The 17471-nt window shown below is 37.2% G+C and overlaps 2 protein-coding genes across 7 annotated transcripts; one reads left to right on the forward strand and one right to left on the reverse strand.

The window, feature by feature from the left end:
- On the forward strand, positions 1-6435 carry LOC143846131 (glycine cleavage system H protein 2, mitochondrial-like). 4 transcript variants are annotated; one of them, XR_013234663.1, is made up of 4 exons: positions 1-220; positions 2391-2568; positions 2821-2999; positions 5990-6435. XR_013234663.1 is itself a non-coding variant. In XM_077354549.1 (4 exons), the coding sequence occupies exons 1-3, from the start codon at positions 157-159 to the stop codon at positions 2962-2964; spliced, it is 297 nt and encodes a 98-aa protein (XP_077210664.1). In that variant the 5' UTR covers positions 19-156; the 3' UTR covers positions 2965-2999; positions 5990-6435. The 4 variants fall into 4 exon arrangements, 2 of the variants coding, with proteins under 2 accessions (XP_077210664.1, XP_077210665.1); XM_077354549.1 differs by having other exon boundaries at positions 19-220; positions 2391-2479; XR_013234661.1 differs by lacking the exon at positions 1-220 and adding an exon at positions 252-497 and having other exon boundaries at positions 2391-2479.
- Positions 6436-8199: 1764 nt separating this feature from the next.
- LOC143892539 (protein NARROW LEAF 1-like) lies at positions 8200-17055 on the reverse strand. Of its 3 annotated transcripts, none has more exons than XM_077397246.1 (6): positions 16801-17055; positions 14704-15213; positions 14369-14512; positions 10623-10863; positions 9578-10078; positions 8200-9056 (listed from the first exon to the last, which is right to left on the reverse strand). In XM_077397246.1, exons 2-6 carry the CDS (start codon positions 15199-15201, stop codon positions 8662-8664), a joined length of 1779 nt encoding a protein of 592 aa, XP_077253361.1. In that variant the 5' UTR covers positions 15202-15213; positions 16801-17055; the 3' UTR covers positions 8200-8661. The 3 variants fall into 3 exon arrangements, with proteins under 3 accessions (XP_077253361.1, XP_077253360.1, XP_077253362.1); XM_077397245.1 differs by having other exon boundaries at positions 14704-15223; XM_077397247.1 differs by lacking the exon at positions 16801-17055 and adding an exon at positions 16034-16123.
- Positions 17056-17471: the final 416 nt, after the last annotated feature.

Consider the following 17471-nt stretch of genomic DNA (forward strand, 5'->3'; position numbering starts at 1 on the left):
TATTTTGGGCTTTGATGGCAACCCCCCCAATATCAAAGGAATGTATATTAGTCAATTTTTTTCCATCTCTTTCCATATATACAAAGCCCCCTCTTTTTCTCTATCAAAACCCCATAAAAAGACACTTTCTCAGCAGTGTACAAGGAGTTCTTTTTCATGGCGTCGAGTTTGTGGGCTTCACGAGCTGCATCTTTTCTCAACATCTCTACTTTTCACAGGGGTTTTGCTTCTGATAAATCTTTACCCTTTTTAACCCACTTTTCCTTTTCTATATTCTCTTTTGTGCCTATGGTCTAAACCTTGTATATGTGCTCTTTAGCTAAGTATCATTGCAAGAAAAATATTTCTGATGGAAAAATATTTCTTGGTTTTTTTTTCTTTCACGATTTAGAGGGATATGTTATGATTTAGGTTAATTTTATCGGATATTATAAGTCCCTCTAAATAAAGTTTCAATAGGAATGGTTCCAATTATCGTCTTCGTGTGTGAAAAAAAAGTAGGAAATTTTGGAAATATTTTTCCTTTCCAAACTTTTCCACAAAATTCTTGGCATCCAAGCAGGGACTTTTTTTTTTTTTTCTTCTAAAATTCATTAAAAGTTTTACAGTGATTAATGTAGAGATTAGTGGTGTTTTTTTTCCTTTTGAGATTTTTTGGGTTTTTTATTTTTGTTTGGTTTAGGATATGGGTTTTGTGTATGCATAGATTGTTGCTTCTTCTTTTTTGTTTAAGTGGTTCAATTCTATTATTTAATCTAAATTTTGTCATTGATTAAGCCTAGATTAGTTTTTTTTTTTTGGAGATTTTCTTTTGATATTTGATTTTATGTCTAATATAATGATCATAATCAAACAGGGCATGTAGATATTAAATTGGGTTATTGATCCACATTTATCCAACTGCTATCCTTTTGCATGATATGAAACTTGTTCTTTTTTTGTTTTAATATACTTATTTATCAAAAACTAAAACAAAGGGTGTACTAGGACAAACCATCTGCAAGTCTCATTTGTTTTATGGAAAATGTGGTGTAGAGAATCTCAACAATGGAGCAATTCCCTGTACAAGGAAAACATCCAAACAGACAGAACAACAGACTTAGACTAACCCCTCAAAACAAAATTCAGTAATAGAGGTTTTTTACAATATATGTAAAGTTTGCATTTAGACAGAAATTATTTATAACTCATTCCTTTCTAATTCAAATCTTATTTCTATGTCCAATTCTATTCCTAATCCAACTTCTTATTCCAATTTGGAATTAACAAAAATAATTTTGTGATCAATCTGAAACAACTTAAAATACTGACTACTAAACTTTCTATTCTTTTTTTCTTTTTTGAACTTGAACCCTGAAGAGAACTTCCTGAAGAGAACTTAAATGACCAAATTCAGAAATTAGAAGCAAACAACCCTCACAATTTTATTCACCTTTTTTCGATAAGCCCATGAAAACCATCTCAAAACTTAATCCTAAATTCAAATAAAACTTACTAAGAATAATAATAAATCAAAACAACAACACCCTCCAGTTTTCAACCCAAAATGTGGCTTCTAGGTCCGATTGTGCTTCTCTTTCTTTCTATTCTCTTCTCCGTCTCCTTTGCTGCTATTTCTTCCCCTTCTTTTCTTGTTTGAACATGAAACTCTGAGGAGGTCAGCTGATTGCTTTTACATGAGAAAAGGGGACTTAAGTCCATGAGTTGCAATGCCCCGCCGCCTGTGAGGACTGCTTTCAATCCAAAGCATGGTTTTAAATTTTGGTCAGATTTCGACGGGGTCCGAAATGGGTGCCGAAACCGAAATTTAAAACCTTGATCCAAAGGAGATGAGAGATGAGAGAGAAAGGAGACTTAAGTCCATGAGTTGGATGGCCCACCACCTTTAAGGACTCAAAACCTGACACAATTAATCTAATTTTACTAAATTGGAAGTTTTGATAGAGAAATAGGAAATGGGGAAGGACTGAGCCTCTAGCTCAATGGTCAAGGCTTCGTTCTTCAACCTAGAGGTTGGAGGTTCAATCCCAGCTTGCCCATAAAAAAAAAACAATAATTTCCTTTTCAAAAAAAGAAGGAAATGGGGAGTTGGAGTGGTGTTAGAATCAATGCTACCCACACAGCTGTTTATATACTCAAAGGTCTGTGGAAAAATAATATAAAAGCTTTATCAAATTGATTGAAGCTTGATTTTTTCACTTATTAATAGAGTTTTCTTCGGTTTCTAATGTAGTAAGTTACTGTTGTAATCAGACCCCATTTTAATCAAATTGTTCCAACATGCCAATCTTTTGAGCACTCAAACAAGTTATTAATCATTGGTTCAAATCTTCTGTTTCTGTAGATAAGTCTTTCCATTTTAATTGAGACTCTTTTTTCTGTGTTTACAGTTGTGAAGGATCTGAAATACGCCGACTCTCATGAATGGGTTAAAGTGGATGGCACTTCTGCTACCATAGGAATAACAGACCATGCTCAGGTTACTATTGTTTGCTTGTTATCTACTTCCAGTGCTAGAACAATGATTACCTTGTTTCTTTTAGCGACTGAAAGCTATAATACCTCATGGTGAGTGTACTCGTGTAAGTGATTAGTGGATCATGTACACTTATATTTGGTGTGGTTTAACATGCTTGTTTTCAAATTGCAGTCTGTTTTATCTTTAAAATCATGGGACAATAGTCCTCTGTTTTTTGAAGCAATAGTGGACTTGGTTGCTTAACACCCAAGTTCATGTTATGTAGTCTCTCAAATGCCTATCATACCGGTTTAGTGTGGTTTACTATAGATTATTAATCAAACCATATTCTTTGTATACAGGACCATTTAGGGGATGTTGTATATGTTGAGTTGCCAGATGTCGGTGCCTCTGTAACACAAGGAACCAGTTTTGGTGCAGTGGAAAGTGTCAAGGACTCAAGGCAACCAGTGATATCAACTCTCCCATTTCAGGAAACGTTGTAGAAGTCAATGAGGAGCTCAGCAGCTCTCTAGGTTTGGTGAGTAATCTAATTCCAGCTTTTCTTGTAAAAAATTATGCTAACCAACACTTCATAATATCTTGAAATGAAATCCCTCATTTTGGAGTTATGCGCCTTATTGATAAGATATTTGATGATATGATGGCTCAAAATATGGCATTCTTGTTCATAAACTCCTGGCACTAAAATAGTAAAATGCAAATTTCCTGAAATTTTTTTCATAGATGTTATAATTTACTCAGGCTATCTGATTCACATTCTCGGTGGTATGGGGATTCAACCGTATCTGTGCAAAGGTGCAAATTAACATGGGGGCCTCTTTGAATGAGAACTCAATGCATTGATAATCTATCTACGATAAATGTCTGGGAATATCTGAATCGTAAGGAGAATTTTGTTTTATACTGTAAATTTCACAATTATTGTATCCGATTTGGATTATTAGTCTTTGGTGAATCTCTTTAGGTAGTGATGTTTGCCAAAATTTCCATGATGAAAGCAGGCTACTAATCTTATTTGTTGTTATTTTTGTTGGTATTAATTTGAAAGCAAAAGTTTATTAATAAAAGGAAGGTATTTACAAAAAAGGGTCCATCAAAGTGTTTGAAATGTGCACGCGCGCGTGCACACACAAGCATGCAATCATGTTGGCCTTTAATGTCCTTCTTTAGGGGTTTAATCACCAGTTTACTCAACTCGGGCTGATGACAGTAAAGTTCAAATCGCCTAGGAACTCATTTGAGTATTCTTATCAAGTTTCTCGAGGTTTAAAACCTATGTGCAGATTAATTTATTTCAAATATTCGATATATGTCAAGAACTCGATCAAGTTTCTTTTACTCGATTGAATATTTCCTGTACTGAAGAAACCAATTTTTTCCTTCAATTCGACTAGGTCTTGATCGACAAACGACTTGTTGAGTTTTTTGAGTGATTTATTGATTTTTTTTAAAACACCGTTTTGAAGGTAGAAAGACACTAAACTAGAATAATCAAGCACTGTTCATGACCAAGAAATGGAGCCCTCAAACGACTGCATTGCGGAAGTTTCTAGTAGATTTCTTCCATCACATGACCTTCTTGGAATTAAACGATATAGTCCTTTCTGTCTTTAGAATTCTAGAACTTATTCAGCAGTTAGTTAGTTTCGGAATTCTTGTTGTGGAAATGTTTATAGATTGAGATACGTTTAACTACCAAATTCATTGGCTTTTCCCCCTTTCCTGAGAGGAATTAATGGAATGTAAAATACTATGCACATTTTAAATATATTGGTAATTTAACTACTATGCACATTTTTATAGCGAGTTTCTGTTTATTTAGATATATTATTCTTCTATGAGGTTCTCTTCATTAATTTACAATTTTCCCCAAGTCTCATCGATGTTGTGAACTGCCCTTTCTGTTTTTCTATGTTTTATGCTTTTACTGGTGCAGCATAAATAGAATAACCAACACAAATTCCAAACTAAATTCAAACTGGAAACAAAAACAGAGTTCATACATCAATAAAAGCTATTGAGAGAAGAATATAGTGCTGCCTCAAAGAGAACAATAGAGGAAATAATAGAACTCTTAGCATAAAACCAGGCTAAAAACCCCTAGGAAGCTTCAGATTTGTATCGGCTTATGAATTATGGCATGGATGGGGGGAGATATGTGACGCCTTTAGCATTAAACCCAAAACTATTCAGGCTTGGTCACCACCGGCCCAAGGGATTTTAAAACTAAACTTTGATGGCTTTAGTTTGGGAAATCCAAGGCCCTCTGGTATTGAAGGTCTGCTAAGGAATGAAGGAGGAGTAGTATTATGGGCTTTTAGAGGTCCAATCGGGATAGCAGATGCAAACGAGGCGGAAGTTTGGGCTATTCATCAAGGAATATAATTGCTCCACAACGTAGATTCGAACATGGTATAGATTGAAGGGGATTCACTTAATGTCATCAGGTGGTTAAGAGGCTCAAAGGTAGCTCCTTGGAGATTTGCTACTCTATTCGATGAGATAAAGGATAGATTGGGGTCAGCCTCAACATCCTTTCATCATGTCAAGCGATTGGCCAATGGGGAGGCGGACAAATTGGCAAGGGAAAGAATTTCACACGAGAGTTTAGAGTTGTTTGATTTTCTTCCTCCCTAACTCCTTTTTTGTTGTACTATTCTTTCTTTTTCTGTTCCTTTGATTTGCTGTAATTTGGGACCTTCTCAGTCTCTCTTTCAGTAATGAAATCTTTTCACCATTCAGAAAAAAGAAAAAAAAAACTAGGCTGAAGACCTTTTGCTTCAACTTTTTTTGGTTGGTAAGCTGGGATCGAACCTCCGACCTCTGGGTTGAAGAACAAAGCCTTAGACCTTTAAAACAGGCCCAAAAGACTTCTATTTTAACTTAGATCTTAATTACATTTAGAAATAGAAACTCCCAACCTAAAATCATTCCCTAAATAATTAAAACTGAGGTTTTTTAAAACCCATATAAAATCCATCCAAAAAGAAACAAAAATCAGAAGTAATCTCTTATATGTTGGAATCTGATGCCACTGCTAGAATGGTGGTATCCCATGAACGATGATGAAAGGGTGCCCAAGTGACTCGGCTAGCACCGGACTGTCATCAAATAAGCATGTTCTTTCTGATTATGGGGCCAAAAGGTGTTAGGCACCGGCCATGCCCAGTTAAAAACCGGTCTCTCTCTACTTAAGAGTATATGGGAGTCTCTGTTTGCATTACTTTAGTGGAGGGGACATGGGGGTCTTGGGCATTGTAAACTCTTCTGTTCAAGTTCTTATAAAACTAGAGCTATTTCAGTAGTTCGCATCGCTCTTTATCAGGTGAAATTTGCACTGTTTTGTAAGAACGCTTTCTTGTATAGCTGAATTATGTTATAAACTTGATGAGCAGAAAGCATCTCATAATTCAATGCATCCATCCCTGATTCTCGCTACTGATAACTTTTCTGTGGGCTTTTTCTAAAAGCTGGACATTGATATAATATTTTATCTTGTTTACCCAGGTGAATGCAAGCCCCATATGATAATGGATGGATCATAAAGGTTGAAGAGCAACTCGGGCGAGGTGAGTTCCTTGATGAACTCAGAGCAGTACTCAAAATTCTGTGAAGAAGAAGATGCTAAACACTGAGTACAGTCAGGTGATGCCATCTTTGCTGTTCAGTAGCTGGGTTCTTTCATGGTTCTTGATTGTTTCATGCCTGCGGCATTAGCTTATGGGCTTTTCAGACCATCATAAATTTCAGAATAAAAATTTTCAGGCTTTTTGGTACAGGAATCATAGGCCAAGTGCAACTGTTTTATCTTTTTTATCCTTGAATTGTTTCATGGCATTTTTTTCGAGTGAGTTAGTGGGAGTGGAGAGACCATTCTACTGTACTTTTCCAGCATTCTACGAGTCATTTACAGGCATCCAAACAACACATACCACTACTCGCATGGATTTACCTGGACAATACTTTTCCAAGATTTTACAAGTTGACTACTTTCACCACTACTCTACGAGGGTACTACGTGCGTCTAAACAGTATAGCGAAAAGAAAATGGCAATTTCGCCTCCATCGCCCTGGAATTCAGCCTTTCACTTTTCTATCAAGGGCTGAGATTAAAAGACATGTTTTTTTATTTTAATCTCAGCCCATCACAAAATACTGAAATGCTGATTTCCAGGCTACACTTGGTTGTATGTGAAACAATCTCGAAAAGAAAGTACCCACTTTAATTTGATTTTGTTGCTTTCGTAATTTTTAGGAGTTTTTTCCCGCCCTCTCAACTTTTACATGGAATGTTTTTCCTAGGTTGTCAAACATAGCTCTGCATAGTTCAGTAGGTATTTTCATATTCCTGTGTCAGATAGGCATTGTAACTAATATTCATTTAATTGGTTCAATTTGCATTTTTCTTTTACTGTTCATGTTGTGATTTGGGTTCATCATATTGTGATTCGGGTTCATCCGAACTGAAAAGGTACGAACTCAATTGGACCTTACACCTTGATGAATGCTTCAAGGCAAAATAGAGGCAAATTTTTGTGTGATGAATGTTAGAGGCAGATATGCTGACATATGGGGATGGATCTTCTACTGCCTCTCTGGATGATCAGATCTCTGATGGGATTTGATCTCCTGATGATCAGTTAGATGGCAGCAAAAGACCAATCTTAGATTTATAGAAATACATTTGATAGAGTTCTTCACATGACACAGCTCTTACTATTAATTGACCACTTAACTATATAGGGTTGATTTGGGCTACTTCCAATCCAAGCACATGCAAATAACAATTAGGTCCTGTTTGTTTTCAATTTTGAGAACCAATTGTGAGTCCAAAACTGATTAGTGGACTCAAGATTAAACTTAAATTGGAGTCTAATAATCAGTTTTGGACTCACAATAGGTTTTAAAAGTCCAAAACAAACAGGGCCAATGGATAGTGATGAAACAAATTAGTCTCCTTTAATCTCTCTCACCCAATCTAATTTATAAACCAACAAAGACGCCCCAATGGACAGTGATGAACATTGAAAATATATTGGAAAAACTAATGGAAATTTGTTTCCAAGAGAAAAAATTCCGGTTCTGGTAGGGTTGCAAGTTTTCATAGAATGCAGTGGAAATTTTCTGGAAAAGTTTGAAAAGAAAAAAAACATTTCCAGAAGTTCCTATATTATACGTGGAAAAAAAAAATAACTTGAATAGATCCTCTACTTTTGCTTAGAGTGACCTTCTATCTATGACAGTATGATAATGTCCCTCTAAATTAGCCATAATCTTATCATTTCCCTCCAATAAAAAACTTTCCTCAGAAATGTTTTTCTTGGAATCCAAATAACGCCTTAAATGGGAAAATTTTATAACTGCCTTACATGCCAGCAATTGGAACACCGACTTACCGAACTGAGATTTCGAATTTTTAGCAACCAAACAATGAATGGGGAATTGGGGATAGGGAAACGTCCAGAAAGCGAGAAAAGAGCTGGAAAGTGGCAAAATAAGGAGATAAAGGGTGGGTTTTTTATTTCCCCTTTTGATCAATAAACCAAAGAAGATGGATGGAGACTTCTCAGAATATGGTTTTCTTGCTTCCTTTTTTCCACTCTCTCTTTCCCCTTTTATGCTTTGTTTCTTGGGAGATCAATCTATTTGAATCACTCCATAAATACTGTAAATTGCTTCTGTAATACAATCTGTAAAAAAAGACTAGAAGTAGAATCTCACCCAAAACAAAAGAGAAATATATTCTTCTGATAATATCATTTAAATACATCAAAATGGAACTTGAGCTACTAGGGATAAACAACCAAGTTGACCTGAAGATTTTCTATTAAATATCTGTATGTGCAAAGTATCTATATGCTGCTTAAAATATGCAAAACTGCAAAACCACTAAACTAGTTTGAAATTCTGACCATTAACTGCTCTCCTCTCATCATTTCATAATCTCCCAATGCTCCTTTCTGATCCTGTGTTTTCTAAGGCCCAAAACAGCAATCTTTTTTAACTTAGATTCTGGAATTTGTCAGCCCCTTGATCCAATTTAGCCCATTTGGACCCAAGTAACAAGGTTTTGCCAACATAAAACAGTAACCATCCACTCAATCCATACATTCTTTAAGTCCTTTTGATGATGGCTAAATAACCAATAGGGTGGTTTCTACGTTTAAGTGACACAAACTTCATCTTGGTTCTTCTAAGCAAAATGAGTTATGCGACCGCTGTCTCTTGGGTTCCCGTTCTCCCAACTGCAACGAAACACAAAGGTCTTCTTCGCCGGTGACATTCCTCAACGCAGAGAGGTTATTTGGTTCACGGTTGGCGTCTTGATCTTTATGTAACGGAGACCAGCCGATGAAGCTTGGAATGAACTGATGCTCCTCAACGTTGGGATTTGCCTCGACCCCATCTTCTATATGGAACTCAGTTTGGGCAAAAGGTGGGTTCATTCTAGAGCTCGAAGCGCCTTCCATGGCAAATTTTTGCATGTTAAAACCCCGAGGCTCCAAATTTTCTTCTATTTTGTCTTTCGGCAATGTGCCTACTGCCGGGGCATTTCGGTGGTCTTGCATAGCTTCTATAAAACACAAGTCATATATAGAAACCATCAGACTTGTCCTGTGGAAAAGATTCAATTTTCAGAAAAAGGAGTTTCTCTAAAAGTTAGACGTTTTATAAAACAAAATCAGAATGTCCACATCTATGCCACAAATATCGTTCTCGGGAATTTCTCGGCAAAGGCTTGGGGTATTTTTTATTTTATTTTTCGGGTTTATATCAGTAAAAAACAATAAAATTTATTTTTTCAGGTTTATATCAGTAAAAAACAATAAAAATAAAATTATTTAAAAATATATAAATATATAAAATTTAAGAAAAATAAAAAATAAAAAATATCGTAAGAATATTGGGATAATATTGTTATATTATCGCAATATTTTCTGATAAAAATGAAAATATTGCTAAAATTTTAAAATCTCAAGATTATTTTGGGATTTTATCATTTTATCAAAATGACGTGATAAAAACGCGAAAATATCGAAGATATTTGTGACATAAGTGCACGCCAAGAAAAGTTAGAAAGCAACAAGCACAAACCTTGAAGACCAGCAGTGGTTGTGATAAGATCAAGTTCCAACAGATCGAGAAGGCGCCCAAGATCAACTCCACTAGTCCAGTTCTCTGGACCTTGACCGCTTTTAAGCTTCAATCGCCCACGATTAGCTGTTCCACCCCATATGATACCAATTGGCCGTGGTTTTTCGCCACTCTTTCCCGTCAAGAGAATGAGGCTCCCACTGTCACCTTCAAGGTCAAACGTTTGTTGGTTCTCACCCACAACAAGAAAATCGGTCAAGAAGCAGATTCCTTTCTCATCGTTGTACTCCAGAGCATATGCCATTACGGTCCCAGTCGTCAAACCAGAGCTTCTCCCAACCTTCACCACCTGCTTACCAATGAGGCTATTGATTGGAGACTGCAAGTCCACAACCATGACATCGCCAATTTCACCCACGCCTTTTACTGAAGTGGTGACATTGGAGATCTCAAAATCATCGGCGAAGGGAATGAACGCCCCATCAGCTCTCACAAATGTTTCTGCAGGTGCATCAAATAGGAATGGGCATGTATGGAGCATAGTTAGCAAAACGTGATTCGGCAATAAAACGGGATGGCAAAAATTTGAGTTTAATACCATTTTGGTTAAAAAAACGTAATAAAAAACGGAAACACAAAGAATGCATTTAAAAATTTGTAATTTACAAAATATAGTAGGGATAAATTTGGAAAGTTGGTCAAAAAAACGTGTTTAAAATGTTTTCCTCAAAAAGTTTTTTTTTTTTGGCTTTAAAAGTTTTAAACGGCAACCATTAAAACGAGTTTTAAACGGCATTTTTTGAAGAAAAAAAACACCATTTTTGCTAACTAAGAACCGCATGAAACCATCAACAAAATGTTAAATTAGACACATAGGATTCATTTCATGAGGTTCTAGTAGATCACAAGAAAAGGTTCCAACCCAAGTAGACTGCTACATCCTAAAAGACTATCAACCTCATAAAATATAATTGCTAGTTTGTGAGTAACTTTGCAGAATTATAACAAGTGGCACTAATAATACGGACCCAGTGACTCATATTACCTGGATTTGTTCCAGCAAAAATCCCATACCAAAGATCATCTGTGATGAATGATGTTGCCCTCTCCACTGCACCCAGATACATGCCGGGTCCAAGGTTGGGCGGTAAAGGATGAAACATCTTCTGATTTGGATAGTCCAAATCGACCGCAACATGCCGGTTCGTGAGAAAACCAACTTGCCGGCGGCCTGTTCGGCTCTTCACTATAGCACCTAGAGTTCCATATGTCTCTTGGCTTGCAACCTAAATATGCACGCAATAGTATTGATAGCTGAAGAATATAAGAATGGAGATCAACTAGCCAAATAATGACAAACATGAACATGGAAACACACACTCGGATTTGATAATAAATGGATTCCAAACCATAAGAAAGATCTTGAAGTCAAAACAAAACAAACAAATATCAGTGCATTTTCAATAGAAACGGATAAATAATGACATAATACTTAAAGTTCACTTTATGGGAATGAGGTTTATCTTGTAACTGTGGTCATGTGCAATGTATGCAAGGGTTAAAGAGTTATGCTAGGGGACGCACAATCAGGATGAAACCTTGGGAGAGCCAGTGAGAACAGGTCTCATTTACCCGTTGATCTGCTTTAATGAGAAACCGAGTTACAGTTCATCCGGTTGTTCATTGAAACAACCAGGACACGTGGCCTTTTCTGATTGACTGTCCTGGGAGGCTGTCTTGGTTGTGCATTCCCCTATAATTTTCCAGGTTTAAAATATTTGCATCAGCAGGCATATCAGCCGGTGGCCAAACCAATGCGTAGAAATTAGAATATCAGTGGTTACATCCATAATAGCTAATCTGGTGGTCATGGGTTCGAGTCAGGGAAACAGCCTCTCTGCAGAGCAGGGGTAAGACTGCGTACATCTAGCCCTCCCCAGACCCCGCAATGGCAGGAGCCTCGTGCACTGGGCCGCCCACATCCATATCAGCCAATGTTCTTTTTTTCGTCTTATGGTCCCAGAAATGCAATGATACGCAGTTTCCACAGCAGATTCCTGTATACTTTTTAATCTACTTATTTTTGGCATATTTTGTTGGGAAAATTATTAAAAACCCCTTCACCAAAATTTCTCAACCATAATACCCATAAATTTTCCTTCATTACTAAAATCACTCGTTACAAACTAATAGTAGTTTGCCTATTATACCCCCTCTCTCTAAACTGAATGCCGTCCCTCCCTCTCTCCAAATCGAATGAAGTGCCCTCCTAAAAATAGTAACACACTCTCACACAGATGTACACAGAAACAAACATATATTGAATGGTATGCACACCCCTACATGCAAAGAAAAAAAAGAGTGGGTGTATCAATCAAAATAAGGGGTTTAATGCCATCCCTCCCTCTCTCCAAACCGAATGAAGTCCCCTCCTAAAAATAGTAACACTCTCACACACAGATGTACTCGGAAGCAAACATATATTGAATGGTATACAATCAAAATAAGGGGTGAAAAACTTAGGCAATTTGAAACATCCCCCTTAATCAGAATGGAAGATCTTACTAAAAGAGAGTAGCTATATCAATCAAAATAAGGGGTGAAAACCTTAGGGAATTTGAGACATCCCCCTTAATCACAATGGAAGATCTTACTAGCTGATTGAAATTGCATTTTCAGTTTTCAGCAGGTTAGGGAAGATGAGAAATACATTTATGACTAGATTTTTCACAAAAAAGATAGACCCATGTATAGACTATATACAAATCATCAATAAATGAAATGTAACAAAATAGTCCCTGAAGAGATGAAATTTGTGCACTATGTACTAGTTTAAAAGGTGTCGTGGTAACATGGTTGCTTGTGGGAAAAGATATTTTATAGCCATTAAAAAAAGGAGAATTGAGTACATTTTATAAGTAAACTTGTATCACAATGAGAAGGAAAAGAAACTCGAGAAGCATCAACTTTTTTCATGATTAAACCAGAATTTAACATACATGGATGATTGACCGAATGGAAAGACTCTTATGCACTCCAGTCAATTGATTAAAGGCACTAGAATCTCAACGCCACGATCATGAAGAGGAAATTGAGAAAAGGCACGAAACTATGAAACATTCGAAGTTACCTAAAAAATCTTAGTACCAAAGAGGGTTGTTCAAATGGCACTGGAAAGAGCTTTTCCAATAGTTTATAATCATCTTCTAATAGCATTTGTAGAGGGATGATTCGTAGATGTTGTCTGATCTATGCCTATAGCATGTGCAGTAGTTTGCTAGGTTTGTTGGGCTCCACCATTGCTGCCTCAAGGAGGTCCATGAGAACCATTGTCGCACCGTGGAGGCCCTTGGATACTACCGCCACTTGGGGCGCTCTGACGCTACTCTCATGTGCCTCCACGAGCCTCGGGTCATTGGAAACACTTTGGGATAATGTGATCCGTCCAGCAACAATACGAGCAGGTGTTCCTCTTCTCACAATTGGATGTTAAGTGTCCAAACTCTTTACACTCATAGCATTAAACTGTAGTCAAATCCCATTGTCTTTGTCTACCCTTGTCACTCTATGCGAGAGAAACCGTATCCTGAGAGGATTGATGACCACCATCAATCTTTAGCCTAAGTATGAATCCATTCGGGATAATGTGATCCATGAGGATTGATGACCCTCTCCTAGATGGCGACTCTAGTGAAGCCACATCGGATTCCGGCTCGCTCAGGGACCAGTGGAGGTGTAAGAAAGGATGCATGTCGCAGGGACGGTGCCTAACACCTTCTGTTCCTTGTAACCATGCAATGAATCTGATCAAAAGGAGACATAGACTGTGATTACGGAGCCACATGTGGGTCCTAGCCTCCTAGGCCCTCTCCTAGGTGGTGACTCTAGTCAAGCCACGTGAGATTCCGACTCACTTGGGGTCTCGTGGAGGTAAAAGAAAGGATGTCCTTCCGTTGATTTTCATTGACGAACGCCTTCAAAGAGTGATAGAGCCGAGGGCCCCTAAAGTTAGAAATGAAAACGATGTAAAGAAAAAGACAAAAAAGAAACAAGCGCTGCAAGAGCGGGCGGGCATAGAGTCCGAGTGCGCGAGTGTGGGAGCCCGCACTATCACACTTCTAAATATCTTAAATCTCTTTTTTTCTAAATACTATAATAATTATGAAATTACGACGTGTTATAAGCTTTATCTATCCTAAAAGTAAGTTTTTTTTATATGAAAATAAAACATTATATTTACTTAACCTACCAAAATTCCAAATATATAACCAAATTATAATGTAAAAGAATTAAATTTAGATGAATCCATGAATCCCTTTTTTTAGCCATATCAACACTTGATACCCACGTCGGATTCCGACACTCGTATCTGTACTCATGCAACAAAGAGCTAATTTTTTATGCAGATGAAAAATGAGAGGCTCAATTCAAATTGGAAAAAAAAGGTTTCAAAATGACTCATATCAGCTTGTGACTCCCCGATGAAGCCATCTGAGTAAACTTGCAAAATCAGCTCGCTGTCTAAATGAGCGGCATTCATTAGGAAAGTAATGCAAAACTCAACCGTGTCAATAGCATATATGCAAGACAAAGAGCATTCTTGCCTAGATGTCGCTTTATGTCCTTACCCTCTATCTTTCTAGTTTGTTTTGCAAACTTTATCTACTTCTAATAACAAAGCTTCATACACAAAATATTTGGCATCAAAAGATAACCCTTTATTCTCTTGACCATTAAAACAGCTATATAAGAACAGGAAAGGTGTTGAATAAATAAGCAATAGTGTATTACCTGTGAACCTGACCCTATGCACGGATCGCTTCCACGTAAGCCATCAACAAGCTCAGAGTATAGTTCCTCTTTGGGAGTCGGTGCTGGTGCACCAAAATACGAGAATTCCACAACATCCACATCACACCATACACCCCCTGGTCCCTATTTAAAGCATCAAAATTTTACTTAAATTCCATGGTCAAACATGAGCTGTAGAAAACTAATCAGAACATAATGAAAAGAAATCTCACGAAGCCATGACATTGTATAATGCATAATTGCAAAGTTATGGTACAAAGAAAAAAAAAAAGGTATCTCTCAAAGGATAACCACAAACACTTCACTTTACTCACCTCAAGGGCAGAGGGTAGACATTGGATGTGGTTGAGCCATTGCCTATGAACTTTCCGGGCAACAAAGACAAGAATAGCCGGTATTTCAGTCAACACACCTCGTCGAATCCGAAAGCCAATGGCTGTACCCAGACTGTAACGGCGCAAGATCTTGCTGTGAAATGCCCGTATAGTCATAAGTTCAAGTAATGTGATCGCTTGTTGCCCCGCCGGCAACTGGTTAAGAGATTCGGGAAGTACTCCTTTCTGAAGATTCCCAAAGTAATTCACACGATCTTCAGCTGCACCATTCAATCGAGTAGAGGTTGGCCATGAGAAGTAGGCGGCGTTGCTCTCGGAGTGCTGACCGCCCGATGCAAATGCTTGCAGAGGTGGTGGACTTGAGGAATGTGGGTTTTGGTGATTACAGAAAGTCCTCTCCATGTCCAAAGCCGATTCATCTGACTGTGTCGATCCAGAGTGATGTGCCGTTATCTCCAAAGTTTTGCCCATGCCCATTCTTCGCTAAACCTGCATGGAACTAATCAAAGAATCTCTAACACTATTTAAAACTAAAGATGAAATTGCTTAAGTATAAATGATTTAATAACACAACTCTAACAGCTTAAGCTTTCAGAGTAATTGGTTGCTTCACATGGTATCAGAGCTATTGCCTTACGGTAGGTCCTGGGTTCAAAACCCAACAACTCCTTGATATTAAAAATTCAGGTGTACGGCCTACCCAAAAAAAGAGGGGCCACATGTGAAGGGGAGTGTTGAAGTATAAATGATTAAATAACACCAACTCCAACAGATTAAGCTTTTGGAGTAATTGGTTGTTTCACATAAATAACTCCAAATAAAAAGGCAGAAACCAAGATAAGTTTTAAGATTTAACATTTGGAATTCAAAATGATTAAAACAAACGAAGAATCATAAGCATATATTTGGATGAAAAAAGAAACCAAAGTCAAAAAGTTGTGTCTACTGTTTATCAAATAGAAGCAAATTGAAACAACTATTATGAACTTGTCCCACCACATGATGAAACGACTAAAACCCGACACTATGCAAGGATTATGTAAATGAAAATTCAAAAACCAAAACAAAGTATCAAAATCCCTTTATTCAAAAGGCAGATCAGATTTTGTAGGAACCCAGATAAGACTTTAAAAATGAGATTGTATAAGAGAAAAAGGCAAACAAAGATCTTCAATCAAAATGACATCGATGTTCCGATTTCGGTATCGGGAATCAAGAAATCGTGAAGGTAAAACAAGGACTATAGTCACTTAAAGGGGCACAAAGAAACACAGATAAGAAAAAAAGCTAGTAATGGAAACAACAATACATCATCTTCTTTGGTTTTCTGTAAGAGGAATAAAAAAGAATGCAAGGATCTAGACTTTACTCCCTCCACAGGAACAAAACCAAATCAACTCAGAATCCAAAACTGGGGTTCTATAACAGAAAAAGGAGAGAAAAAAAAAAAGGAAACGATATCAGCACAAGGATATTTTAATAATTGCACAAACTTGGCTTGTCTTTTCTTAATTAAATTGCCTTGTAAGAGCTTTTGGGAACTATAATAACCTTTGACAGCTCCTTAAATGATACAAGACAAGATGAATTAGTGCAGTTATTAAAACATGGTTGTGCTCATATCATTTCCCAAAAAAATTAAAAAAAGTCATCTTCTTTCTGTTTTTGCAAGAGCAAGAAAGAGAAATGCAAGGTAGGACTAGAGGTACAGCCTCCCCGAAGGGCCAAAATAAACCGAACACAGAATCTAAAATGGGTTCAACAGAAAAGAAATGCAATAAAGATGAATCAAAGAATACCAATCAAATTTCCCATATTTTTCTGTTTCTCTACAAGAAGAATTAGAGAAAATACAAAGGCAGAACAAAACCCAAATCGAGAAAGTTGAGAAAACTCTCAACCCAACAATCAAAATGGCTTTTTCCCCCTTCTTCCCAAAACCCACAAAATGCAGAAACAAAAGAAGCAAAACCCATAAAGGTGAGATGTACCTACTCATGCATAGATAAAATACAAAAAAAAAGTATCAAAATGAATGAAAAATTCAATCTTGGAAGGGGATTTGAAGAGACTCACCAACCAGTAATAAAGTTTGTGAGGTGGGTCTTGAATTTGAGGGTCTTTTGAAGAGTGTGAGTGCCCTAATAGAGCCTTTCCCACACTGCCCATTTGGCAAATCAGAGCAGGAATCTCTTCAGAAGCAACAGGAATCGCCAGCTTGCACGGATTGCAGAAGAGTTGTTAGAAAAATCCATACCTAGAGAATTGTTATTAGTACCAAATATCTGGCTTTTTGTATCGATTTGGGATTTGGAGGGATTTTTGCTTTTCTTTTCTACTGTTTATATGGTGTATGCCCGTGTAGTCCAGTATTTTTGCAAAGTACTGTACGACCAACACCATAGGATGATCCAAACACTCCATTTGTTGAGCCACAATGTGAATAGGCTGTGCCCAAAAAACATTCCGATGGGATGATCCTATCCCTTTGATCTATATAGGACAGTCCAGTATTTTTCAAAAAAGTATTGTTTGTGCCAAAACATAGGATAAGCCAAACCGCCCATTTGATGGGCCACAATGTAAATAAGTTGTGCCCAAAAAATTCCCATAGTTCCAACAACCCAGTCTATAGAGGTTTCCATAATATGGGGTTCCTCTATAGTTCAAAGGGCTAGGATAATCCTATGGGAATGATTTTTGAGGCACAATCTAATTATCAATGGCCCATCAGATGAACAGTTTGG

The sequence above is a fragment of the Tasmannia lanceolata genome, unplaced genomic scaffold (genome assembly GCF_043159265.1).
Source record: "Tasmannia lanceolata isolate RefF3 unplaced genomic scaffold, GAP_Taslan_0.1 ptg000015l, whole genome shotgun sequence".
Lineage (NCBI taxonomy): Eukaryota > Viridiplantae > Streptophyta > Magnoliopsida > Canellales > Winteraceae > Tasmannia > Tasmannia lanceolata.